We start from the raw sequence: 27,599 nt of genomic DNA on the forward strand, positions 1-27,599 counted from the left end.
CCATGTGTCTGAAGAAGAGGGGGCATCCCTTGGCCCCAGGGCCTTGTGTCACCTGCGGGGTGGGGGCTGTGGAAGCAGGTCCACATTTTCAACTTAAGGCACTTTCTCTGGCTCTTCACCCTCTCTGTGTCCTCCCTGTGCATGTCTGTGTTTGTAAATGTGAGGCTATCTGGGCTCTATTTACTGGGGCTCGAGTGGGGACCATTTCTGTGGCTCTTTAGTTGGGCACTCCGATTCCCTTGTCTTCTTTCCTTTAGGGCCCAAGGTTCCTTAGGATAGCCCCCAGTCAGCTGGAAGATTCTCCCCAACTCCCCAGGGGATTTGCTGAGTTCCCTTCTCCGAGGGTAGCTTCGGAGGATACCCTAACATCTCCTTCTTCCTCCCAGCTTGGTCTATGGCAGCTCCAGGACCTCGCACCCCGAGACGGACATCTTACACCGCCAGGCCTACGCGGCCCCCCACCCACTGCAAAGCTATGCCACCAACCACCACCCGGCAGGTACGGCCCCTGTCCCGCCCCGCCTGGCCCTCCCTCCGAAGCAAATGATTGGCTGCTGAAAGTTACAACCTTCCTAATTGGCTGTGCTCTCCGTTCTGGCCCGCCTCTTGCTACTTCTCCTCTGATTGGTTGTTCTGAGGCTGCTTAATTTCACGCCGGATTCGTCTGCCCCTGTTTCTGGCCCCGCCTCTTTTGTTCCAATTGGTCCCGTCGTCTCAGCCCCCAAATCCCACCTTCTCTTCCAGGCTTTTCCGCCTCTCCAGCCCACCCCAATCCCTTCCCTCTGGGTCTGCTCATCCTCTTGGTTCTCGGAACTCTTTCTTCCTGATTCCCTTTCTTCCTGATTGGCTCCGATTCTTTGGACCTCCCCTTTCTTCCTTAGATTTGCCCACTGCCTTATTCTTTTCCTGTGGCCCTGCCTCTAGTGCCTCGGATTGGTTCCCTTCCTTTGATCCTGCCGCTCTCCTTCCTAGATGGATCAGCAACGGGGCTGTTGTCCAATTTGACCCTTGACCCTCTTGGTTGGCTCCTTCCCTTTATTCCTCCCTCTCTGTCTCTTTTTTTTTTTTTTTTTTTTAAATCTGGATCCTCTCACTTTGACTCAACTCCTTTTGCCTTGTTCTCTGGTTCTTCTCAGTGGCTGCAGTCATCCCATCCCTTCCCCTTTCTTGCTAGAATTGCCTAATCCTTTGGCCTCCCTTGGACCATAAAGACGCTCTGTGTTTTGCTCCCATTTTCTTCATGTATGGATTTTTCTACCCCTTTGTCTACTTTTCCCCTCCTGGGCTCCCTGCCCTTATGATTGCATCGTACCCCATCCTGCTTATTGTTTCCTTAACTTGTCTTTGCCTCCTTTCTCCTCTTTGAATCTGCCCCTTCTCTCCAACCCCTTTTCCTGACCCAACTTGTCTTTGGCCTGCTCCTTTTCCTTTTCCACCTTGCCCTATCCCCCACCTAGCTGACTCTACCCCCCCAACCCTCACCAGGCCTCTCTGGACTCTTCGACACCGGCCTCCATCACGCAGGCTCAGCAGGGCCCGACGCCTCCGTCATGAACCTCATCTCGGCCCTGGAGTCCCGGGGCCCCCAGCCTGGTCCCTCTGCCTCTTCTCTCCTCTCCCAATTCCGCAGTCCTTCCTGGCAAACAGGTAAGGCCATTGCCAGTCCAGGAGGGCCAGGGTGGGGCTGGCTTGTGGTCAACTCTGACCTGTGGTCTCCTCCCTCATCCCCAGCCATGCACACGCCAGGCCCCACGGAGCTCTTCATCTCAGGCGCCCTGCCGGGTTCCAGCACCTTTCCATCCTCCTCTGCCCTGTCGGCCTATCAGCACCCGGCTTCCTTTGGCAGCCGCCCCTTCCCAGTACCCTCTTCCCTCAGCCTCCAGGACCCCCCATTTAGTCCCCCAGCTAATGGGCTCTTGTCCCCTCATGACGTGCTGCACCTGAAGCCCTCGCAGGCACCCACGGTGCCCTCCTCGCTAGGCTTTGAGCGCCTGGCGGGGGGTGGTGTCCTGGGGCCCGCTGGTCTCGGCCCAGCCCAAACCCCTCCTTACCGCCCAGGCCCCCCAGATCCACCCCCACCTCCCCGCCACCTCCCAACTCAGTTCAACCTGCTGGCCTCCTCTTCCGCTGCTGCTGCCGCCGCCGCCGAGCAATCCTCTCCCCAGCTCTACAACTTCTCGGGTGCCGCCCCCGGCCCACCGCCACCCGAGCGGGCCCTGCCCCGCCAGGACACCGTCATCAAGCACTACCAGCGGCCAGCCAGTGCCCAGCCCCCCCCACCACCAGCCCACGCCCTCCAGCACTACCTGAGCTGCGGAGGCAGCTATGCCTCCATGGGCCACCGGGCCAACTTGGCCTGCAGCCCCCTGGGCGGTGGGGAGCCCTCCCCGGGCGCTGGCGAGCCTAGCAAGGCTGGGCCCAGTGGAGCCACGGCCGGGGCATCGGGCCGGGCTGCGGGCCCCGAGGCAGCTGGAGGAGGTGGGGCGGCGGGTGGCGGTGGAGGTTACCGCCCCATCATTCAGTCGCCTGGTTACAAGACGGGCAAAGGTGGTTATGGGGCAGCTGCGGGCGGTGCCAACAGGCCCCCACCACCCCGTTCGACTGCCACGCCCAAATGCCAGAGCCTGGGTGGGCCAGCAGCAGCCTACGCCACTGGCAAGGCCTCTGGGGCTGGGGGGGCGGGAGGCCAGGCCTATTCCCCTGGTCAGCCCCAAGGGCTTCTAGGACCCCAGGCCTATGGGCAAGGGTTTGGAGGGGGTCAAGCGCAGGACTTGAGCAAAGGCCCTAGCTACTCAGGTGGGCCCCAGCAGCCCCCTAGTGGTCCCCCGCCTCCTGGCCTAGCCACATGTCAGAGCTATTCCCCAGACCAGCTGCAGGGGCAGCTATATGGGGTGCAGGGTGAGCCGTACCCAGGGCCAGCTGCCCACTCCCAGGGGCTGCCCACAGCCAGCCCCTCGCTCAGCTACAGTACTGGCCATTCCCCAGCACTCTCGGGCCATGGAGGTGGTTGGGGGCCCAGCTCCCTGGGGGGCGGCGGAGAGGCCAGCCCTTCTCACATCATCCGCCCGCTGCAGTCGCCTCCGGCCCCCGGCCGCCCGCCTGGAGTTGGCTCTCCAGGAGCTCCTGGCAAATACCTGAGCTCTGTCCTGGCCTCAGCCCCATTCCTGGCACCCCCAGGAGCCGGCAGCTATGCCGCCGGAGCAGGTGGCTACAAGGGCAAGGGGGATGGCTCAGAGCTGCTGGCGGGCCCCGGCGGGCCTCCCGCTGAGCGCACCGAGGATGAAGAATTCCTCATCCAGCACCTCCTGCAGGCGCCCAGCCCCCCGAGGACCTCAGGGGCAGATGGCCTGGTGGGCGAAGATGGGGCGGCGGATGCCTCCAAGGGACTTGGGAGTGGCGGGGCTGGGGGTCCCCCGGGCACACCCTACGAGCTGGCCAAGGAAGACCCACAGAGGTACCATCTGCAGAGCGTCATCCGCACCAGCGCCAGCCTTGATGAGGGTGCCACGGCGGCCCTGGAGCTGGGCCTGGGGAGGCTGAAGGAGAAGAAGAAAGGGCCAGAACGGGGTGGCGAGACCCCCGAGGGGCTGGCCACCTCAGTTGTCCACTATGGGGCAGGTGCCAAGGAGCTGGGGGCCTTCCTCCAAAAGAGCCCTCCACCCCCAACTCCCACGGCCCAGTCTGCCCAGCCTGCCCCCCACGGCCTCCTCCTAGAGGCCGGGGGCCCTGACCTCCCACTGGTGCTGCCTCCCCCTCCCCCCCAGCTGCTCCCCTCGGTCCTCAGCCATGCTCCCAGCCCCTCTTCCAGTGCTCCCAAAGTTGGCGTCCATCTCCTTGAGCCGGCCGCCCGTGATGGGGCACCCCAGCCTCCCCCCCCGCCCCCCCCACCTCCACCACCCATGCCCCTCCAGCTCGAGGCCCACCTCCGCGGCCATGGCCTGGAGCCGGGTGCCCCCAGCCCCCGCCTGCGACCCGAGGAGAGCCTGGAGCCACCCGGCACCATGCAAGAATTGCTTGGGGCCCTGGAGCCGCTGCCACCTGGGCCTGGTGACACTGGTGTGGGCCCACCTAACGCCGAGGGCAAGGATCCCTCGGGGGCCTACCGCAGCCCTAGCCCACAAGGCACCAAGGCCCCCCGCTTTGTGCCACTCACCTCCATCTGCTTCCCTGACTCCCTGCTGCAAGACGAGGAGCGCAGCTTCTTCCCCACCATGGAGGAGATGTTTGGCGGCGGCCCCGCAGATGACTATGGAAAGGCTGGGCCACCCGAGGACGAGGGCGATCCCAAGGCGGGGCCTGGGCCGCCTCCGGGCCCCCCTGCCTATGATCCCTATGGGCCCTACTGCCCCAGTCGGGCGTCCGGAGCCGGTCCCGAGACTCCAGGCCTGGGCCTGGACCCCAGCAAGCCGCCTGAGCTGCCCTCCACCGTCAACGCCGAGCCTCTGGGCCTGATCCAGAGTGGGCCCCACCAGGCGGCCCCCCCGCCCCCGCCTCCCCCCCCGCCGCCGCCACCCCCTGCCTCGGAGCCCAAGGGAGGCCTGACCTCGCCCATCTTCTGCTCTACCAAGCCAAAGAAGCTGCTTAAGACGTCCTCCTTCCACCTGCTGCGGCGCCGTGACCCGCCTTTCCAGACGCCCAAGAAGCTGTACGCCCAGGAGTACGAGTTCGAGGCCGACGAGGACAAGGCCGATGTGCCTGCTGACATCCGCCTCAACCCCCGGCGCCTGCCTGACCTGGTGTCCAGCTGCCGCTCCCGTCCGGCGCTCTCACCGCTGGGCGACATTGACTTCTGTCCACCCAACCCTGGCCCCGATGGCCCCCGGCGCCGTGGCCGCAAGCCCACCAAGGCCAAGCGTGATGGGCCGCCCCGGCCCCGGGGGAGACCCCGGATTCGCCCACTGGAGGTCCCCACCACCGCCGGGCCAGCCTTGGCCTCCACACCTACTGATGGGGCCAAGAAACCCCGGGGCCGGGGCCGGGGTCGAGGCAGGAAGGCCGAGGAGGCCGGGGGCCCTCGGCTGGAGCCCCTGAAACCACTGAAGGTGAGGGGGAGCGAAACCCTGACGCTGGAGGGTTGGGACCACGTTTGAGGTTCTTGGGCACGGTAGGGGATGTGGTTCATCTTCCTAACACCCACGAGGAAATGAATCCGAGGGCTGGAATTTCAGGGTTCCACTGTTGCAGGGGTCTGAGAATTGAAACTTGTGTCTACAGGGAGGCGGGGGTTAGCGCTTGTATTCTTAGGTTCTAGATCCTGCAGGACTATTGATCAGGGGTCCTGGATTCCTGGGTCTTGTGGGAGGAGGGTCCGTGAGTAATGAGGGAGGGACCCCAGTCCTGTCATTCTGGAATCTGAGCAGAGGGGTCCGCAGGCATGAATTCTAGGATTCTACAGGCTGACGCTCTGAGAATTTGAACTTTAGGGTCTTAACTGGGGAGAGGGCTGGGGCCCCAGACCCCTGGGTCTGAGGGAGGAGGGGGCTTGGGGCCCTGGGCTTGTGGGCCCTGACTCCCCACTGCCCCCATATCTAGATCAAGCTGTCTGTGCCCAAGGCCGGCGAGGGTCTGGGAGCGTCATCGGGCGATGCCGTGTCAGGAGTTGACCACAACAGCCTGGACTCCAGCCTCACTCGGGAGAAGATCGAGGCCAAGATCAAGGAGGTGGAGGAGAAGCAGCCCGAGATGAAGTCCGGCTTCATGGCCTCGTTCCTGGACTTTCTCAAGTCAGGCAAGCGCCATCCGCCGCTCTACCAGGCTGGCCTGACACCCCCGCTCAGCCCCCCGAAGAGCGCGCCGCCCTCTGTGCCGGCCCGGGGCCTGCCTCCCCAGCCCCCCGCCGCGCCTGCCGTGCCACAGCCCCCACCCGCCGGCGCCTTCGGGCTGGGGGGTGCGCTGGAGGCCGCCGAGAGCGAGGGCTTGGGGCTCGGCTGCCCTTCGCCCTGCAAGCGGCTGGACGAGGAGCTGAAACGGAACCTCGAGACCCTGCCCTCCTTCTCGTCGGACGAGGAAGACTCTGTCGCCAAGAACCGGGACCTGCAGGAGAGCATCTCCTCGGCCATCTCCGCCCTCGATGACCCGCCACTGGCCGGGCCTAAGGACACCTCCACTGCGGACGGGCCCCCCCTGGCTACTGAGGCTGCAGTCCCCGGGCCACCCCCTCTCCCGGGGCTCCCCAGTGCCAGCAGCGGTGGCACGCCTGGTGAGCTCTGGGAAGGTGGTCTGGGGGTGGGGCAGGGGTTTCCCGACATTCAGGTCACCAGGTCTGGTTGTGTAGATCAGGCACTGTTCACAGTGCAGGTGATTGACAGAGATATGCCTGTTTATGGAGGGTAACCTCTTACTTAAGGGCAAGCCTTTTGAGAAAGGGGCGTCTTTTTCTAATCCGCCCACAGGTGCTAAGTGGACTGGCGGGGGCCCGAAGGTGGGCAGTGGAGAACACTGGGGGACGACAGGGCAGGCTATAAGTGATGGGGACAGGTGGGTGACAGGGATGGAGAGAGCTTTTAAAACTGATGGGGGACACGGGACCTGAGAAGGGCTCTAGGAGTTAGGGATGTGTAATAAAGGACAGAAAAGGGTCTGGGGGGCAGAGAGAGACTTGGGAGGGTTGTTTAAAGAGAAACGTGACTAGTTTCAGCAATGACTAGTCAGATCTCGTGGGGGGCCATCGGGAAAGGCTGGGGGTACAGTCGGGTCTGGATGGTGTTCTGTCCTGAGAGGAGGGTTGGACAAAATTTGAGGGGCTTTGATGGGGGGGGAACAGAGGCATTGGGGGAAGAAAGAGGTGGCATTTGGAGGAAGGCATTTGGAGCAGTTAATGAGGAGGCTTGGGAGCTCACAGGAGTCTTAAGGGATGAAGTCTTCTGGAAGGTGGTAGAAAGATGGGCAGTGGGGAGCGAGACAGTGAGAGGCCGAAGGGAAGCACCAGGGAAGAGAGGAGAAACAGTGGAGGGTGCTAAGCAGAGTGCCTGGATCTGCCGTAACGGGAGAGAGCATGGGGGGGCGAGAGAGCCTTGGAAGGGTCAGGAAGGCTCATATCTTGGAAGGACCCAGGGATGGAGCAAAAGCAGTCTGGGGAGTCAGAAGATCTCAAGGCGTTAGAGGAGGAATGTTACAAAATCTCGCGGGGAGTTAGCGTAGCAGGAAGGAGAGGGTGTTGCCGATCCCGAGAGTGGAGAGCAGGCTGAGGAAAGGAAAGGGGAGAGCTTGGGTGGAGGAGTCTGAGACCTCTGAGCGGGAAAAGAGGAGGTGGAAGCACAGGAGCGGTTGAGGAACTGGGAGGAACATTGAGGAATGGGAGGTAAGCGTCAGGCTGGGGCTCCAAAGCAACAAAGAGACATTTCAGGACTAAAATGGACATTGTGGTTGGGAGACAGTTTCAGGGGCTCAGAGTAGCCACTGGGGCTGGGAAGGGGTCTCAGGGAGGGAGTCAGGTGTGGCACAGTGGCAACTGGGGAGCTGAGTGGCAATAAGGGGCAGAGGGCTTGTTGGCACAGGGAGGGACATTCAGGGACAAGAGAAGAGGTGATGGGATGGTGAATGGTATTTGGGGACTAGGAGGTAGGGCAGGGCCAGGAGCTTTGTAGGCACTAGACTGGGGAGCAGAGCGGGGGTTGTTGATGGGACCAGAGAGGCCTCCTGGCCATTGTGGTGGGGACACGGAGCAATGATACTGGGATGCAGAGTTGCACTAAGACACAAAGGGGGTCTTTGGAGGCTGGGGAAAGATGGGGAGGACCAGAGCGGCATGTCTGGGTAGGAAAGTTTATTAGGACCTTGGAGAGAGAAGTTAAAGGGTCCTGGGCTTCTGGTAGGTGTCTGGGGACAGGGGTGGGTATTGAAGGTCAGGGAGGGGTCAGACAGGAGCTTTGCAGGAGGAGGAAGGTCAGCAGAAGAGGAATAAAAAGTGGAGTTGGAGGGGGATTGGGGGCAGAAATGGATGCTAGGTGAAGAGCTCAGTTTGGTCAGGAGGGATGTTGGGGTGCAGGACGGGAAGAGGGCTGTGTTGAGAGCCCCCAGAATAGGCTGGGAGGCCTTTCACTGGAAGCAGATAAACAGGTCTGGGGGGTCGGGGTTGAGCGGGGCTCCAGCCCTGATGCCCGTCTCGCCCCCAGAGCCCCCGCTGCTGGAGGAGAAGCCCCCGCCCTCGCCGCCCCCTGCCCCGACACCCCAGCCGCCGCCCCCACCGCCGGCCCTGCCCTCGCCACCCCCTCTGGTGGCCCCCACGCCCAGCTCGCCGCCCCCACCGCCCGTGCCAGTCCCACCGGCCCTGCCCTCGCCGCCTGCCCCGCCGCCCCTGCCCACCGCAACCCCTGGCCCCCCTCCGGAGGAGCCTGCCGCCCCATCCCCCGACGACCCCGAGCCGCCGGACGCCCGGCCCCTGCACCTGGCCAAGAAGCAGGAGACCGCGGCCGTGTGCGGGGAAACAGACGAGGAGGCTGGCGAGAGCGGCGGGGAGGGCATCTTCCGGGAGCGCGACGAGTTCGTCATCCGCGCCGAGGACATCCCTTCCCTCAAGGTGAGTCTCCTGTCGTGTCGGACAACTGGGCCCAATGTTTTGGTCACTGGAGCGTTTATCGAGCGCCTGTTGAATGACAGGCCCAGTGCTGGGGGCTGCAGGTACAGTGATGGCTGAGGCAGCCCATCTCATCCTCCTGAGTTGACAGTCGTGGGGCTGATAGAGGAGGCCAGCTGGACCCCCGCAGAGGACTTGCACGCTTCTGAGATGTTATTTGGGTGTGTGTGTGTGTCACCGATAAATAAGGTAAACCCATTGTTAGCATTTATTGCAGGTATTTTTGCTGTGGGTGCTAGGGTTATACTAAGGGACAAAGCCGATGAGGAGGGCCTGATCTTAGGGAACTTCTAACACAAGCCAAGGGGTGCTTTAAAGGCAACTTGTGCCTTGTAGGTGGAAAGCTGAGGTACTGACGTGACATACCTATGAAAAGGCACACATACAACGTGCAGATGTAGTAGCCAGTGGTTTGGGAATGCTTGTGTGTCAGGCCACATCTTAAACACTTTATGTTGGGACCTCTCTAGCGGTCCAGTGGTTAAGAATCCGCGCTTCCACGGCAGGGGACACGGGTTCAATCCCTGGTCAGGGAACTAAGATCCTTCATGCCATGCGGTGTGGCCGAAAAAAAACAAACACTTTATGTGCACCAGCGCATTTACTACTTCAGTTATTCTACACAGGGGTGGACACACTATGGCCCCCCCCCCGCCCCCCCTCCAGCCCCCTGCCTGTTCTTATAAATAAAGTTTTATTGGCACATAGCCCCACCCACTCATTTACATACCAGCTATGGCTGCTTTCTGCGTCCACTAGCAGAGTGGAGTGGTTGCAACAGAGCTTAGCTGATCCACAAAGCCAAAAATATTTCTTGTCTGTCCTTTTACGGAAAAAGCGTACTGATCTTCGGTGTACTTTGTTCATTGGACAGGTAGTTGGATCAGAGGATTGATATAAGTGCTTGACAAGGGTAGGTGACATCAGACGCCCGTGTAGTGTTTCTCACAGGGCATGAGGTAGAGCGAGTACTCGGTAGGGCTCACAGGGCATGAGGTAGAGCGAGTACTCAGTAGGTCAGCAAGCCATTATCACCTTGATGGTGACGCCAAGGGCTAAGGCCATTCTTCGTGTTAGTTACTGTCACTGACTGGGTAGCAACTAGGGGGCAGGAACCATGTTTGGTCTTGGATGTATGTTAACACGTTTAATTTCTTTCTTTTTTTTAAAGATTTTGTTTTTCTTTTTTGATGTGGACCATTTTAAAATTTTTTTTTTATTTTTGGCTGCGTTGGGTCTTTGTTGCTGCGTGCGGGCTTCCTCTACTTGTGGTGAGCGGGGGCTGCTCTTCGTAGCGGTGCGCGGGCTTCTCATTGCGGTGGCTTCTCAACTGTTGAGCACAGGCTCAACAGTTGTGGCGCACAGGCTTAGTTGCTCTGTGGCATGTGGGATCTTCCTGGACCAGGGCTCAAACCCGTGTCCCCTGCATTGGCAGGCAGATTCTTAACCATTGCGCCACCAGGGAAGCCCTAACGTGTTTAATTTCATCTTGGGTGTTGTTTCTTCTAAGTTACAGATGAAAACATTGTGGGGTGAATTCATTATAAGGATAGTGCATATTATTATACTTTTATTTTGTCTGTAGCTCGCAACTCGTGGGATCTTAGTTCTCCAATCAGGGATTGAACCCAGGACCATGGCAGTGAGAGTGCCAAGTCCTAACCACTGGACCGCCAGGAAATTCCCTATCATACTTCATTATTAAATGTGTTTTGCGAGAGGAACTTAGTGTGCTTTTTCCTATGTTACTTTCAATCTATTTTTTAAAAAATACTTTATTTATTTATTATTTGGCTGCGCCAGGTCTTAGTTGCGGCACGCAGGATCTTCGTTGTGGCACGCGGGATCCTTTTTTTAGTTGCGGCATGTGAGCTCTTAGTTGCGGCATGTGGGATCTAGTTCCCTGACCCGGGATCGAACCTGGGCCCCCTGCGTTGGGAGCACGAAGTCTTAACCACTGGACCGCCTGGGAAGTCCCTTCAATCTATTTTATTGTGGGAAAAGTAGGGCAAATACAGTAACAGGGCTGTGTGTATCCATCACTCAGCTTTCGCCATTATCACCTCCTGGTTGGTTCTCCTTGCTTTCCACCCTGTCACATTCTGTGCTGTCCGCCCCAGCTCACCAATCCCAGACTGTATCTTTTCATTGTTACTTTGTCATCTCCGCAGTATGATATGATAGAAGAGAACATTCACAAGAGATATGTAAGTTGTCAAAGCAGAATGGTAGAGTGAAGGCTTACTTCTCCACTCCTCAGCCAGCTACCAGAACAATCCCAATGCCTTGAGTCTCAGTATCCCTCCCTGGCTAATCCTCCCTTCTCCCTCATAGTTGTACTCACTCTACTAGTGCCCTGTGTACGTTATTTCATTTTAACTTCAAGACTTCTGAGGCTCTTTGGCCATCAGTCTGGAACAGGCGAGGGAGGTGTCAAACGAACAGCAGTGACAGGAACGGCTACCAGCTCTCAGGGGATAGGATTTGGGGCACATCATATTCAGAATTTAGTTTAATCATGGTAACCGATACATGTCACGAAGTTTATCATTTTAACTATTTTTAAGTGTACGGTTCAGCGGCATTAAGTATATTCACGTTGTTGTGCAAACCTTCGCCACCACCTGTAAGTTTTATCTTTGTAATCTCCTTTCTTTATAGGGATTACTATCCCCCTTTTACAGAGAAAGGGAACTGAGGCTCAGAGGATTAAAGTAGGCTTTCCAGGCTTTCACAGCTTGGGACCCACACCCAGTTCTACTGGCCCTGGGAGCCCACGCTCTCAGCACCAGAGTCAGCCACTCTGTGTATATTCCACCAAACATCGATAGTGCTGCTGGGCGCCCAGCACTGGGCCAAATGAACAGGGCTCTGGGGTGGGGACCCTGACTGTCCCCAGTTTACAGATGAGGAAGTTCACGTTCAGGGAGAGGGAATCATTTGGCTGATGGGTGCCAAGCCGGGATTAGAGCCAGGGCCATCTGATACCACCTCCCAGCTGGCGTGGGGCAGGGGAGGGGGCCAGGCAAGGACTCAGATGCTTAAAATACAACACGAGTATGTGTTCTGATGGGGGACTCACAGCCCCAGGATTGAGCCACTCAGGCAGATGAGGACTCATTCGTGTGTCAGGAGTCGGGGCAGGCTGGCAGCATGGTTATTATGGGCCCAGCTTTGGCGTTAATCTGATTGGCTTGAATCTCTGCCACTTCCGAGCTGGACTAGTGTTGACCCTTCCTGAGCCTCAGTTTCCTCATCTGCAAAATGGGGGCTGATGCCGTTAGTACCCCCTTCGTACAACGTGAGTACTCAGGCTTTACGGCTTGTCCAGTACTCTGACTGTGGGTGGCATGCAGAAAGTGCTCTATAAACTTTGTTTCTATTATTCAGTGATCTTGGGCAGATCTCTAGCGCAGAGTTTGGCAAACTTTTTTTTTGGTAAAGGGCCAGATGGTAAATATTTTAGGCTTTGCAAGCTCCGTAAGGTCTCTATCATGTATTCTTGGGTTTTTGTTTTTTGTTTTGTTTTGCTTTTTCACACTCCTTTAGAAATGTAGAAACCATTCTTAGTTCATAGCTCTATAAAAATGGGCCACAGGTCATAGTTTGTTCTAGAACAATGGCAGCCCGATAGAAACATCATATGAGCCACGTACAGCATTTTAAACGTTCTTGCATCCACACTTTTGAAAAGTTAAAAAATGAGTGAGGTTAGTTGTAGGGATGTATTTTCTTTAACTTAGCATGTCTAAAATGTCATTTTAACATGTGGTCAATATAGAAAAAGTTAATGAGATGTTTTATCTTCTCTCTTGCTTACCAAGTCTTTGAAATCCAGTGTGTATTTTACACTCATAGAACATGTTGATGCAAATGAGCTGCATTTTAAATGCTCAAGAGGCACATGTGGGGAGGGGCTGCTGAATTGGACAGTGTAGGGTTAGCCCGCTCTCTGCTTCAGCCTCCCCACCTGGAAAATGGGAGTGATAATATTAACTCCCAGTCCTTGGAGATGTGGAAGGTTTATCAGGATGTAAATTCTGAGCATATAAGTTTGTTGGGTGGAGAAAAGTATGGGGAGAGCGGGTCACGCAGAGAGAACAGTCTGTGCAAAAGCCCTGTGGTGAGGCAGGTTTATGTGATGGGTAGGGAGAGATGCAAGGGGTTGAGTGACTGGACAGTGAGCGCCGAGCCTGGGAAGGTGGGCAGGGTCCAGACCGTCCTGTGGTGAGATCCGTGGGTGCCTGCTTGAGAATCTGCTCTGGGTTATCTGGCTGCTTCGAGGGCCCTGGCCAGCAGGGAGGTGGCTGGGGAAGTGTTCAGTCCTGATGACAGTCTGTCCACTGCCTTAGTTCTGTTACACTGACTCCCCTGTGTCTGATCCTGCAGCCTTCTCCTTAACACCAGGCTGGGTGCTTCTAGCTTACTTACTCACATCCTGCTACTTGCTGCCCTTGTCTCAGCTTGTCACAATTCAGATTCCCAGAAGAGAATCTGATTGGCCCAGCACAGCATTTTGGGTCAGGATGGGGTTCGTATTATGACTGTTGATTGGCTACCCCTTGTCAGGTCTCCTCCAATCAGCTGTGGCTTCCACTGAATGGGTGTTATGGGTGGGGCAACTTCCCACCAAGTGGAAGCGGGTGGGGTCAGTGACATGACTGACATGAGGAGAGGCAGGAAAGACGTGGCTTTGGGACTAAGTGACCCTGGTTGGGGAGCAGGCAAGGACGATGATGCCAGGGCCTGATGACTGGTGGATAGTGGGGATTCTGGGAGGAAGAGTGGTTTGGGGAAAGCAGCCAAGCCCAATTGGGATGTGGTGAGTCAAGGGCCCCACGTCCAGCTAGAGAAACAGCTGGATCCTTAGAGGAGGAAGATCGGCAGTGGGAAGAGACATAGGAGGGGGTGCCCTCCCCTGGCTGGGGGAGGGGGTGCTCTGATGGATTTTTCAGAAACTTCTGAGAACTGGAACAGGGAACATTATATCCACAGTGAGAGGGAAAAAGACACCCCTAGGGGGGCGCCCTGCATGTGCAGAAACCTGGAGGTCAGAAAGTCTGGGGCTTGTCTGCTGAGCTTTGAGGGTCTGGATGACCTGCTGGGCAGGGGTAGGAGAAAGGAAAGGAGACTGAGGCAAAGTCTCTATGCCAGGCTGTGGAATCTGCATTGGGGGCCCTGGAAGGTTTTGGAGCAGGGCAGGATATGTAAATGAGCTTTTCAGTCCTTGAAAAGGATTTGAAACGGACTTTTCAATCCTTGGGCCTCTGACCTGGTTCCCTGAGGAGCCAGGAGGGAGGATTGAGAACCATGGTATCCTGGAGGAAGGCACTTGGGATTGACATGCCCATATCCCTGTCTCATCCTGCCTCACTCTTGTCCAGTGAAATTTCAGCCAAGAACCTTTCTGGACCTCATTTTCATCAGGTTATTCTAACTCCTTTCTGTTCCCCTGGCTGATCTGCAGGATATGAAAAATTGTGGATGTAGAAGCATTTGACCAAAAACCAAGAATAGATAGCCAGTACTTGGCACTCAGGCTCCAGTGCTGCAGCTGCTGCCAGTGGCAGACATCACTAATCAATCCCAGCACTTGCTCCTGCTGAGCCTAGTGCTCAGGGCAGCCGTGATCAGTTAGTTGGAGTTACCTGAATCCTGTTTATCACTTGACTATGGATTCTTTATTTTACTTATTTATTTTTTTAAAATATTTAATTTACTTTTGGCTGCATCGGGTCTTAGTTGCGGCATGTAGGATCTTTCGTTACTGCGCTCAGGCTCCTCTCTAGTTGTGGCGTGCGGGCTCAGTAGTTGGGGCATGCGGGCTTAGTTGCCCCGCGGCATGTGGGATCTTAATTCCTCTACCAGGGATCGAACCTGCATCCCCTGCACTGGAAGGCGGATTCTTAACCACTGGACCACCAGGGAAGTCCCAACTATGGATTCTTTAAATGCAAGGGCTTGTCCCTCATTCATCTCTGGGTTATCACAAAGCTCGGTGCATATTTCCCACTATGTTCTTATTATTTACTTATCTGTGCCTGTCAGTTGCTTTTTTCTAGAGCCACAGCTGTCACACACTTTACCTGGCAGTCCCTGGTCATCACCCAACCCCCTCACGGAAGATACATTCCTTCCTGGACTCATTTAGGTATCACTTCTTCGAGGAAGCATTCTTGGATTCACATTGAGTCCAGAGTCCTTCTTCTAGGCTTCTGGGGCACCTGCTGTTAGCACATTTATTACTTGTGCTGTTATTTTTTTGTGCTTGTGTCTGGTCCCCTGCTAGTCCCCTTACTCCCTGAGATCAGATGCTGGGTCTGACATCCTTTGGTTCCCGGTGCCCAGCTGGGGCACACAAGCCTTGGGGTGGGGATGGGGGTCTGAGTGTGCTGAGGGAAGTTGAGATCAGGGAGCCTTTGTGTCACTGTCCTTCCCTGCTGTGGACAGGCTGATGAAATAAATGGTCTCAGGTAACCCGTCACCTGTTTATTCTTAGCACAAGCCACAACCTCACCCTGTTCTGTTTATTTGCTTGTCTGTCTTATTACCTCTGTAATGAAATCCCCAAGAAAGGCTTTGTCGATCTCGTTCACCACCAAACTGTGGGGCCCAACGCTGTATCTAGAAGATGGTGGGTGGATGAGTGCTCAGATTTTGTCATTTCTTTGAGTCATGCGGATGGCTTGTGCCATCACACTGTATAGCTATAATAACTAAAACTTTGTAGCCCAGAATGAATGGCCTATTTGCAGCAACATGGATGGACCTAGAGATTATCATACTAAGCGAAGTAAGTCAGAAAGAGAAAGATAAATGCCATATGATATCACTTATATCAGGAATCTAAAATACGACACAAATGAACATATCCACAAAACAGGAACAGACTCACAGACATAGAGAACAGACTTGTGGTTGCCAAGGGCGAGGAGCCGGTGGGGAGGGAAGGATTGGGAGTTTGGGATTAGCAGATGCAAATTAGTATATATAGGATGGATAAACAGCAAGGTCTATACTGTGTACTATACTATACGTACTATACTATACTATACTATATAACACAGTGAACTATAATCAATATCCTGAGATAAACAACACTGGAAAAGAATATGAAAAAGAATATATGTATGTATAACTGAGTCATTTTGCTATACAGCAGAAATTAACACAACATTGTAAATCAACTATACTTCAGTAAAATTAAAAAAAAAAACAAAACAACCAACAGCATGAACAGCCTGATTGAGAGTATAGACGGTTCCCTGATGGTTCAGTTTAGGATTTTTAAACTTTATGATGGTGCAAAAGCGATACGCATTTGAAATTTGAGTTTTGTTCTTTTCCTGGGCTAGTGATATGCGCTACGATACTCTCTTGTGATGCTGGGCACTGGCAGCGAGCAGCAAGCCACCAGCTCCTGGTCAGCCACGCAGTTAATCGCAAGGGTAAACAACTGATACACTTACAACCCTCCTGTCCCCAGACAACCGTTCTGTTTTTTACTTTCAGTACAGTATTCAGTAAATTACGTGAGATACTCCATACTTTATTTTTAAAGATGGGCTTTGTTTTAGATGACTTTGCCCAACTGCAGGCTAATGTAAGTGTTCTGAGCACGTTTAAGGTAGGCTGGACTAAGCTATGATGTCTTTAGGGGTATTCAGTGCATTTTTGACTTAGGATATGTTCAACTTACGATGGGTTTATTGGGATGGAACCCCATGGTAAGTTGAGGAAGCTTTGCATCCCCAAATCTAAGAACCTCAGACAGCCAGAAGATACCTGTCAGCTGGAAGTTCGCTGATGCTTGTTAATGATGATGCCTTTTCTCTAAGGGAGTGTAGAGGGAGGACAGAGGGCCAGGAATTGGGATTGGGAAGGGCAGGCATGGGGGTTGACCCTGCGGGCCTTACTGTGCCCCTCCTCAGCTGGCGTTGCAGACGGGGCGCGAGCCTCCACCCATCTGGCGAGTCCAGAAGGCACTGCTGCAGAAATTCACTCCGGAGATCAAGGACGGGCAGCGGCAGTTTTGTGCCACCAGTAATGTGAGCCTGCAGAGGGGAGCGAGGGCTTGAGGGGCCCTGGGTGGGGTGTGTGGAAGCCACTGTCCCCCTCACACGATTCGGATTCACCTTGGGTCCAAGATGTGTCCAGAGCGGGGGGGTCTCCACCTCCTGGCAGGCTCTGGGTGGTTGCCATGGTGGGCCAGGGCAGGGGTGGGAGTCTTGGGTGTTGGGCTGCCTAGCTGGGGCGGAGGAAGGAGTTCCTCATGTGCTTCTTTTCCTCCATAGTATTTGGGGTATTTCGGGGACGCCAAAAACCGGTACCAGCGCCTTTACGTCAAGTTTCTGGAAAACGTCAACAAGAAGGATTACGTGAGGGTCTGTGCTCGGAAACCCTGGCACCGGCCCCCAGTGCCTGTCAGGTACCAGGGGGGCCGGGGGTCAGGTGGTGGGCAGGGCCAACAGGCATGGGGTGAATCATACAAGGAAATTTACATAACATAAAATTAACCATTTTAAAGTACACAATGCTTAGAAACAGAGTCGGGGAGGGGGTGCAGAGACCCAGAGAGTGGGGCCCCCAGAGAGAGGGGGACAGAGACCAGCTCAGCAAAGTTCTGTGCTTAGAGCTGCGGGCTAGGCAGTGGGGGTGGGGGTACCCCAAGGAGGAGAATTGGGGTTTCAGGGGGTGCTGACTGCAGTCCCATCTACATCCCCTTCCAGACGCTCTGGTCAGGCCAAGGGCCCCGCATCTGCTGGGGGCAGCTCTGCACCTCCCCCCAAGGCCCTGGCACCGCCTCCTAAGCCTGAGACCCCTGACAAGACGACATCCGAGAAGCCCCCAGAGCAGACACCTGAGACGGCCGTGCCTGAGCCCCCTGCCCCTGAGAAGCCATCCCTGCCTCGGCCCATGGAGAAGGAGAAAGAGAAGGAGAAAGAGAGGGCCACGCGTGGGGAACGGCCACTGCGGGGTGAGCGGGGCACGGGCGGCCGGCAGATTCGGCCAGATCGGAGCCTCACCACGGGACAGCCCGCCACCTCCCGGCTGCCCAAGTCCCGGCCCACCAAGGTGAAGGCTGAGCCGCCCCCCAAGAAGAGGAAGAAGTGGCTGAAGGAGGCGGCAGGCAACGCCTCGGTGGGCGGGGGCCCACCAGGCAGCTCCTCGGACTCAGAGTCATCCCCCGGGGCTCCCAGTGAGGATGGTAAGGCCATCGGCAGCCGTAGGGCTGGTGGTAGGGAGGCGACTCTGTGGCTTTCAGAAGGAGGCATGGATGGGGGCTATCCAGAGGGCTCCAGGTAGCATCAGCAAACAGTCACAGTAGTAATAAGTAAGTTAAAAGTAATAGCAGTAGCTAACAGCTGTATAGCACCTAACCACGTGACAGGCTGTCTTGTAAGTGCTTCACAGATGTTAACTTGTTTGAGTTTTTCACTGTGGTCCTAGGAAGTAGATACCAATATTATCCTCAAATACAGGTGAGGAGACTTGAGACACCAAGAGAGTGCAGCACAGCTGGGATGTGACATCCCACCTGAGTTGGAATGCAGCCGCTGGAGCATCGCGCTCTGTTCTTCAACACTGCACTGTTCTGTCTCAGAATAGGCAGTTTCTGAGGGCTGAGGAGGATTGGGGACCAGCATCTATCGTGGGGACCCAGACATAGTGGTGTTTCCTGTGACTCCCTGCGTGACTCCAGGAAAGGGGCAACACCTCTTTACACCTCAGTGACCTCACCTGTAAAATGGGTTAATAATGAAGTAAAAATGGGTATTCACAGAAAAGCACATAGGAGGGTACTAGCCTGTAGTGGGCACCAGGTGGGAGCTCCATTGCTTAGAATGATGTCTGGTTTATGATGACAGTAACAACAACAACAATGTATGTACACATATGTAAAATAAATATAACAGCTGACTTTTATTGAGTGCTTACTTAAGTACCAGGCATCATTTTAAGCATGTTATACATTGGCTTATTTTATCTTTACATAAACCCTGTGAGGTAGGTGCTGTAAAATGATCCTCATTTTATTTTGTATTATATTTTTCGGGGTTTTTTGTTTTTTTTGTTTTTTTTTAAATTTTATTTATTTTTTTATCCTCATTTTAAAGATGAGAGATCTGAGGCCCTGGGAGGTGACATGACTTGCTCAAGGTCACATACTCTTTCAGGTGTAGTGCAGGGATAGCTGTTGTAACAGAGGCTAGTCAAATGAGAGAGTCGGAATTATCTTTTCATCAAAGCCCTGATGAAGTTGGGGAGTTCTGATTAAGTGCCAGATCTGGGAATGGCCCACATCCTATCTTCTCTTATCCCATTGGCCGGAACTAGTCACCTGGCTACAGCTAACTGCAAGGGAGCCTGGGAAATGTAGTCTTTTAACTGGGCAGGTGGCTCAATCTGGCCAGGTGGAAGCAGTTAATGCTGAGTCAGGGGAAGGTGCTGGCAAGGGAGGAGCTTTACAAAAGGCCCAGGTTTGCAGGTTCTTTTTCTTTTTCTTCAACGAGTTTATAGCTCTAATTCACATACCACGTAGCTCACCTAATTAAAACCCATAGTCCTCTGGCTTTTAGTATAGTCAGAGTTGTGCATCTCCCTGGCAGTCAAGTTTAGAACATTTTCATCACCCCAAAAGGAGACCCTGCTTCCTTTGCCCATCACTCCCCTTTCTCCCCACCCTCATCCCTAAGCAGCCAGTAATTTACTATTTCTATAGATTTGACCATTTTGGACATTTCACCTAAGGGATATCATACGTACAGTGGGCAGTCCTTTGGGACTGGCATCTTTGCTTAGCATAATGTTTTTGAGGTTCATCCATGTTGTGGTGTGTATCAGTACTTCATTCTTTTTTTTTTCCTAATTGAAGTATAGTTGATTTACCATATATTAGTTTCAGGTGTACACCATAGTGATTCAATGTATTTATAGATTATGCTCTATTTAAGGTTCTTATAAAATATTATCTATGTTTCCTATGCTGTACAATGTATTCTTGTAGCTTACTTATTATTATACATAGTTGTTTGCAGTCCTTCATTCCTTTTTATGGCTGAATACTATTCCATTGCTTGGATATGCCACATTTTGTTTATCCATGGACTAGCTTGATGGACATTTGGGTTGTCTCCACTTTTTTGGCTGATGCTGCTATGAACATATGTGGACAGCCCAGAATTTTCTGAGCCTATGAAATGGGAGAAACTAAACTCTGCACTCTTAGGGAAGCAATTCCCCCGCCAAGGGTCAGTATCTTTCTTTGGTCCTGGGTCTCTCTCTGTTCACCCCATTTGACCAGGAGCCCCTCCTGGGCAGGATGAGCCTGACTCAACGTCTGGATGCCCTGAAGGTTCCGCCCAGACCAGGAGGTCTCAGAACCAGCCCTCCTGCTGGTCCAAGACTGATGATCCTCCATGTGCCAGAACCTGATGTCTCCCCTTTCTTAGATGCACAATGAAAGTTCTAGAAAGAGGCTGCAGTGATGTTCCCTCTCCCCCTTCCTTTAGTTCACTCTCATCTGGCTTCCTCAGCCCCTTTCTGCAGGTGTTAATTGAGCACATACTATGTGCCATGAACTGAGGGTTCCAGCAGTAAACAGAAAAGACAAAAACATGTATCCTCGTGGGAGCTTACAGTCTCAGCGGGGGAGTTAATCAGATAAATATGTTATGTAATAGAACACAAAACAATATGAAAAGTCATCAGTGTAAGGCTGGGTCGGATTAAAGGCAGTAGAGAAAAATAAATCCAGTAAAGAGGATCCAGGCGGGATCCTGGGTGATATTTGCAGGGGAAGGGGGAGTTGCAGAAGGCTTCTGGAAGTGACATTGGAGCAGAGATCCGAATGCAACAGGGTTGGGGTGGTGTGACTTTGGGAGAGAGAACATTATGGACTGGGTATGTCTGAGGATCAGGAAAGAGGCCAGCGGCTGGAAGAAGTGAGGCCAGAGAAGGAACAGGAGCACAGCTTGGAGAGACAAGGGTCCTGAGGCTTTGTGGCCCCACTGGCAGGATTTTATCACGAGTGAGACAGGAGCCTTAGGAGGGTTCAGGCAGAGGCTTGATGGGGTCTGACTCCCACGGCTAAATGGTCACTCTGGCCTCTTGAAACAGCTGTCAGTAAGGACCGTCCATGTGGGTAAATCAAGTGGACATTTCTCGTGCCTTTTCCTAAAGGATGTTTTGGGGTCTTCCCACACGTGGCCCTCCTGCTTCTCTTTTCTCCCTGATGCTCCTTCTTGAGTTTCTGGTGGCTGTCCCTCCAGTCCCATCCTTGGAGAATTCCCTGGTGGTCCAGTAGTTAGAACTCAGCGCTTTCACTGCCAGGGCCTGTGTTTGATCCCTGGTCAGGGTACTACGATCCCCCAAGCCACGTGGCACGGACCAAAAAAAAAAAAAAAAAAGAGTCCCGTCCTTGGCCTCATTGCTTGGCGTTCCATATCTCTCACTTGGCAAGCTCCCACAAATTCCGTGAGCCTCAGACTCATTTCTTCTCCCTGCCACCTTCCAGGCCTACGCCCCAGCAACTCCCTCCTTCCAGACCCACCGAGCTGGTCCTAGCTTCTCTATCTCGGACACAGCCCCACTGGCAACCAAGTCACCAGGCCAGACCCTCCCTCACCTCTGCTGCAAGGAAGCCCCCAGCCCTACCCCTCCGGCCCTGACTGCCCCCATCCCCTCTGCTCCTTCCCACAGCCCTAGCTCAGATGCTGGCCCTCCTGCCCCTCAATCTATGTATCCTGATCCTCCAGCCCTGGCCCAGCCTCATCCTTTCTCATCTGGTCCATTGCCCTGGCCTCTGGTCTCATCCCTCTGATCCATCCCCTGGCCTTGGAGTGGTCTCTCTCCACTTACCTTCGCCCGTCCCTGCTCATAGCTCTCCCATGGCTCCCTAGTACCCCTCCCTAAAAAAGGCCCTCCCCTTTCTACCTCATCTCAGAGGCCTCACATGGTCTGGCCTGCCCTGACTTGTGCAGTCTCAGCTCCCATCTCCTTCCTCAGTCTTGCCTTTTGTGACCTGATCTCTCAGACCTGATTCACTGGTTTGGAAACCAACTCTGCTGCTTCTTTAGACTTTACTGAAGCTACACTAAACTAATCAAACACAGTGGTCACCGGCCTGGAATACTCTTTCCTATCACTCAAGGCTCAGCGTGTGTGTGACCTTTAATCGCCTTCCCCGACTTGCCAGGCTGAGCTCATTACGGTACCTGTGATTCACCATTAGAGTATATTGTCCTGGTGTTGGGGAGTCTTCCCCAGTGGACGTGGACCTCACTGAGGGTAGGGATTTCTCTCCTGGTCCCTGGAGCTTAGAATACTGTCTGCCACACAGGCGGCCTTGGAGAAAGTTGGAATGATGGGCCATGTCTCCCTTTCTTCCCCCAGAGCGGGCAGTACCTGGGCGTCTGCTGAAGACCCGGGCGATGCGGGAGATGTACCGGAGCTATGTGGAGATGCTGGTGAGCACGGCACTCGACCCGGATATGATCCAGGCCCTGGAGGACACACATGGTGAGCAGAGGCTTGGGGGCCCAGAGCCCCCTACCCCTCCTTTGCCTCCCATACATCGTGAGGCTGCATCTCTTCTGATACCCTGTCTTGCCTTTCAGACGAGCTGTACCTCCCGCCCATGCGGAAGATCGATGGCCTCCTGAATGAGCACAAGAAGAAAGTCCTAAAGCGGCTGTCGCTGAGCCCAGCCCTGCAGGTGCTTGGGGGGGCTTGGCCTGCGGCGTCTGGTCCCCAGAGCATCAGGCCCTGGAAGGGCGATCGTTGGAAGGGTCGGGCTTGGCCAGGAGAGTAGTGGAGGCCGGGCTGTCTGGAGGGAGTCTCTGGGTTCCCAGCAGTCCTGCAAGCACAGATGGAGGCGAGCTGGGATCGCGCGGCGGGGTCATTGTCAAGGTCTGGGATGGGCTGCTAGGCAGGCCCAGCAGAGCGTGGTTGTGGAGTACAAGTTTGGGGACAAAAGGTGGACTAGGGCCTGGACCCAGGGCTCGCTCTGGGGCAGAGCGTTGAGTGGATTTTTTTTTTTTTTGTAGAATAGAGTTTTTATTTTTTTAATAAATTTATTTATTTTATTTATTTATTTTTGGCTGTGTTGGGTCTTCGTTGCTGCACGCGGGCTTTCTCTAGTTGCGGCGAGCTGGGACTACTCTTCGTTGTGGCTCGCGAGCTTCTCATTGCGGTGGCTTCTCTTGTTGCAGAGCACGGGCTCTAGGTGTGCGGGCTTCAATAGTTGTGGTGCGCGGGCTCGGTAGTTGTGGCTCACGGGCTCTAGAGCGCAGGCTCAGTAGTTGTGGCGCACGGGCTTAGTTGCTCTGCGGCATGTGGGATCTTCCCGGACCAGGGCTCCAACCCGTGTCCCCTGCATTGGCAGGTGGATTCTTAACCACTGCACCACCAGGGAAGTCCCCGTTGAGTGGATTCTGATGGCTTCTCTGTCGACGTAATTCAGGCTCTTCGAATCTCAGGCTCGAATCCGAAGTCATCTATGTAATTTCCCTTCTGGGATGGGATATCACAGTGGCTCCGAGAATTCTGGGAGAGAACATTAATTTGGTTTTGAGAATTCTGATGGAGATGTTAATGTGGTGCTGAGAACTGGGGCGGAAGGGGGGGTAAAATGTTAGGATGGCTCAGAATTCTGGAATGGATTTTAGGCCAGCTCTGAAAATTCTTGCTGGGATGTTAGTCTGACTATGAAAACATGGGATAAAACGTTAATCTGGTTCTGGAATTCTTCGTGGGATGTTAGGATGCCTCTGAGAATCTTGGGATTGACTGTTCATCTGGCTCTGAGAAGGGGGGTAGGATATTACGCTGGAGTTAGGAATTCCACTGTAATGGGAATTACCTGGTGGTCCAGTGGTTAGGACTCCGCATTTTCAATGCCGAGGGCGCGGGTTTGATCCCTGGTCGGTGAACTAGGATCCCACAAGCTGCGTCGTGTGCCAACCCCCCCCCCCAAAAAAAAAAAAAAATTCCACTGTAGAACATTAGGTTAGGTCTGAGCATTATGGGGTGGAATATGAGTCTGGTATTGTAATTCTGGGATGGACGTTAGCCTGGCTCTAGGGATTCTGGATTTCAGGCTGACTCTTAGAATTTTTGTAGGAGGTGATGGTGGCTCTGGAATCCTGGGCAGGATGTTAGGTGTCTCGGAGAATCTTGGGCCGGGCCACAAAACACATTATAAGGGTCACCAGACAGGCCTAGGCTTCCCCTGGCCTTTGAGGAAACCGAGACTCCCAAGTGTCTTTCCTGATCTGCAGTTTCCTGGGGTAAACTGAGGCGTCTGATCACATGGGATCTGAGAACTGGGGGGTGGGTCTGGGGTGTGCGGGTCCAGGGAGGTCCCCCTGACCCCTTGGATTCCCGCAGGACGCCCTGCACACGTTCCCCCAGCTGCAAGTGGAGCAGAGTGGGGAGGGTTCCCCAGAGGAGGGGGCCGTGCGTCTGCGGCCGGCCGGGGAGCCCTACAACCGCAAGACGCTCAGCAAGCTCAAGAGGAGCGTGGTCAGAGCCCAGGTGCGGCGGGAGCCCGGGAGGGGCGGGGCCGGGGGCGGGGCGCGGGGGCGGGGCCGCCCGGCGCTGAGCGGGGAGGCTGAGGCTTCTCCGCTTCACCTGCCCAGGAGTTCAAGGTTGAGCTGGACAAGTCGGGATACTACACGCTCTACCATTCACTCCACCACTATAAGTACCACACCTTCCTGCGCTGCCGGGACCAGGTGAGCCCACCCACGCCCCGCACGGGTCACCCTGGGATTCAAGCCATCGCAGGCTCCCCCCTGGACCCAGGAGTCCAGCTCCCAGCCCCCCTCTCCCTGGGACACTGATCCCTAGGCCCCCAGCCTCTTCCCACCCCAGCTCCATGTTTAACCCCCCTGCAGACCCTGGCCATCGAGGGCGGCGCTGAGGACCTGGGCCAAGAGGAGGTGGTCCAGCAGTGCATGCGGAACCAGCCATGGCTGGAACAGCTGTTTGACTCCTTCAGCGACCTGCTGGCCCAAGCACAGGCCCACAGCCGCTGTGGGTGACCCCACCCTGGCTTGGGGGGGCCACCTCCTCCATAAACCGAGAATTGGGACAGAACTGTGCCCTCAGGAGCTAACCCCTGGGCCCCATCGCTGGGGTGGGGTGGGGGGGTCATTGGTCAGGGTGTGTCCATGCTGCCCCCACAGGACAGGGTTCAAAGTTCGACTCCCCCCATCTCCCAAGCCCTCTCCACTCCCTCCCATTCCTCCCACTGTCCGGTGTACAGAGAAATTATTTATATATATGTATAAATGTCTATTTAGTAACGGTTTCCCTCCCCCACCTTGCCCCAATCCCCCCTCCCTGGCATAGCCCCAGCCCCCTCCACCTTGTACATAATGTATAGGAAAAGTCTATGTATGGTTGAGGGGGGCGGGGTGGCTTCGGAGAGCTGGGGGACCCCTTCCCCCCAATCCCCCCCTCACAGGCCAAGATCTTTGCTAAAGGCCATTCCCTCCCCAGGGCATTTGGTGTCGGGTGGGAGGGGGAAAACACATCTTGTTAATTATTTTTAATCTTATTTATTGTAGATACCTAGGGCAGGGGGCTGGGGAGGTGGAGGGGGGAGAAGGGTCCCCTCTCTTTGCCCCTCCCACTCCTTTTCTACTGCGATTTGTCTGTGTCTGCCCCCCCCCGCCCCCATCCCATTGTCATCTGGATGTGGTTCTATTTTTTATCGGTCTCTTCTCCCCTCCTCCCTCTCTCTAACCCCTCTGCTCCCGTCTCCCCACCACCGTTTGTCTCTTGCTCTTTCTTGGGCTTCTGTACAACTCAACTTGTATACACTGTGTACACACAACCAGCCAAACGAAAACCCGACGGCAAACACTTTATCGGCTGGCTGGAGTGCCTCTGTCCTGCGGCATGTTGGGGGGCCAGGGGGTGGCATGGGCAGAAGGTCTGGATTCTGGAGCCCTGGGATGTGGTTGGGCTGGGGTCATTGTATCCATTGTGTCTTGCTGTGTAACAAATCAGCCCACCCCAAAACTTAATAACTTGAAAACAACAAACAGTTACCATCATCGGGTTTCTGAGGGTCAGGAATTTGGGAGCAGGTTAGCTGGGTGGTACTGGCCTGAGGTCAGTCGTGAGGGTGCAGTCATCATGGATTTGACTGGGGTTGAAGGATGTACTTTTAAGGTGGCTCTTGGCTGGAGGCCTCAGTTACTTGCCATGTGGACCGCGCCATAGGGTGGCGGTGGCTTGAGAGTCTTCCAGACATGGCAGCTGCTTCCCCCAGAGTGAGTGAGTGAGGGGAGAGAGCAAGGAGGAAGCCACTCAATCTTTATGTCCTAATCTCGGCCATTGTACACCATTGCTTCTGCCATACTCTTCATTAGAGGAGGGTCATTAAGCCCAGCATACACTCGAGGGGAATCAAGGTCTGCTTCGTGAAGGGAAAAGAATATGAATTTGGGGGTGTATTTTTAAACCAGCACAGGCAGTGATGGGTGTTGGGAGTTAAGCAGCTTTCTCTTGGCTCCCTGAGATAGGCTTGAGGGTGGGTCTCTGTTCTCAAACCGTGAAACTACCAGGTCACGAGTGGATTGGCATTTTAGAGGTCGGCCTGCAGAGTTGAATGTGGATTTCTGTCTTCTCATGCCTTCTTAGAGTCCTTGAAGAGCTTGTGGAGATGCAGACTCGTGGGCTGTTTCTCAGCTCTATTGAGTCAGAACCCATTTTTTAATAAAATCCTGGGAGGATTCTACCATACATTCAAGTTTGAGGAACAATGTTCTAGAATAAGGGTGTTACAAATTTGGAGGTTGGGAATTACCTGGTGGTCCAATGGTTAGGACTTGGTGCTTTCACTGCAGTGGCCTGGGTTCAATCCCTGGTTGGGAAACTAAGATCCTCAAGCTACACAGTGCAGTCAAAAAAGAAAGTGTGGAGGTCAACTGGCAGTCTACTAGAACCCAGCCTGTAAGGTAGTGAGTAAGCCCTTGTTCTAGAGTCTGGACACATCCTCAAAGATAGACCATTGGTATTCTTTTTTTGCAGTACTCGGGCCTCACACTGTTGTGGCCTCTCCCGTTGTGGAGCACAGGCTCCAGACGCTCCGCGGCATGTGGGATGTGGGATCTTCCCGGACCGGGGCACGAACCCGTGTCCCCTGCATCGGCAGGCAGACTCTCAACCACTGCGCCACCGGGGAAGCCCACCATTGGTATTCTTGAACTCTGGACTTGGCATTGAAGATGGCTGGTCAGTAGGTAAAGACCAAACATGAGATTTAAGGGTGGATCATCAGGGACTTCCCTGGTGGTGCAGTGGTTAAGACTCCACACTCCCAATGCAGGGGGCTCAGGTTCGATCCCTGGTCAGGGAACTAGATCCCACATGCATGCCGCAACTGAGAGTTTGCATGCCACAACTAAGGAGCGGGCAAGTTGCACAACTAAGACCCAGTGCAACCAAGTAAATATTAAAAAAAAAAGGGAGTGGATCATCAGCGTTCTAGATTCTTCTGGGTGAAACTGAGGAAGAACCCCTGTTCTAGAACCTTGGATATTGGCTAGACCATGACCAATGTTATCAATTCTAGAGCCCTGGTTTTACAGGTCAGAGGAGTGATAGTAGCATTTGAGGACCACAAGGGAGTGAATGATGGGCCATTCACTTTCTAGAGTAAAGATGAGTCATTAACGTCCTTGAACTCTGGCTTGTAGCACATCACGAATGCATCCTCTGAGAGGGAGTGGCATGTTCAAGTCTCTGGACTGGGATGTTATATTGGAGCCAAAGGTTCCAGGATTGTCCCAGGTTAGAGATCCAGGGCAGAAATTGGATAATGTGCTCAGGAAGTGACTTGTGGGGACAATAGCATCCCTTTGGGGACAGAATAACCTTGTGGTTGGCCTTTGGAATTCAGTTTACCAAATTTGAATCTCAGCTCCAGCACTGACCAGACTGAGTTGGATGACAGCTTCTGTCGTCAGCTTTGTCATCTGTAAAATGGGCTTTTGTCAAGACAAAGGAA

At 54.5% G+C, this 27,599-nt stretch overlaps 1 protein-coding gene across 4 annotated transcripts in view; it reads left to right on the forward strand.

Annotated features, from left to right (window-relative positions):
- Positions 1-25,452, forward strand: part of PRR12 (proline rich 12) — a 28,280-nt gene extending 2,828 nt beyond the window's left edge. Inside the window, exons 2-14 of one of the 4 annotated variants that reach the window (XM_033845433.2) lie at positions 387-499; positions 1,486-1,647; positions 1,732-5,042; positions 5,533-6,199; positions 8,115-8,518; positions 16,507-16,623; positions 16,870-17,003; positions 17,305-17,783; positions 21,971-22,096; positions 22,195-22,292; positions 23,966-24,112; positions 24,217-24,312; positions 24,475-25,452. In XM_033845433.2, the coding sequence (XP_033701324.1) occupies positions 387-499; positions 1,486-1,647; positions 1,732-5,042; positions 5,533-6,199; positions 8,115-8,518; positions 16,507-16,623; positions 16,870-17,003; positions 17,305-17,783; positions 21,971-22,096; positions 22,195-22,292; positions 23,966-24,112; positions 24,217-24,312; positions 24,475-24,621 (6,001 nt within the window). In that variant the 3' untranslated portion in view covers positions 24,622-25,452. Of the gene's footprint in view, positions 1-386; positions 500-1,485; positions 1,648-1,731; positions 5,043-5,532; positions 6,200-8,114; positions 8,519-16,506; positions 16,624-16,869; positions 17,004-17,304; positions 17,784-18,057; positions 18,503-21,970; positions 22,097-22,194; positions 22,293-23,965; positions 24,113-24,216; positions 24,313-24,474 lie in introns of those variants that run through there. The other 3 variants (XM_033845432.2, XM_073796145.1, XM_033845434.2) reach the window with 3 other exon arrangements.
- The last annotated feature ends 2,147 nt before the right edge of the window (positions 25,453-27,599 follow it).

Source organism: Tursiops truncatus, chromosome 19 (assembly GCF_011762595.2).
Source record: "Tursiops truncatus isolate mTurTru1 chromosome 19, mTurTru1.mat.Y, whole genome shotgun sequence".
Lineage (NCBI taxonomy): Eukaryota > Metazoa > Chordata > Mammalia > Artiodactyla > Delphinidae > Tursiops > Tursiops truncatus.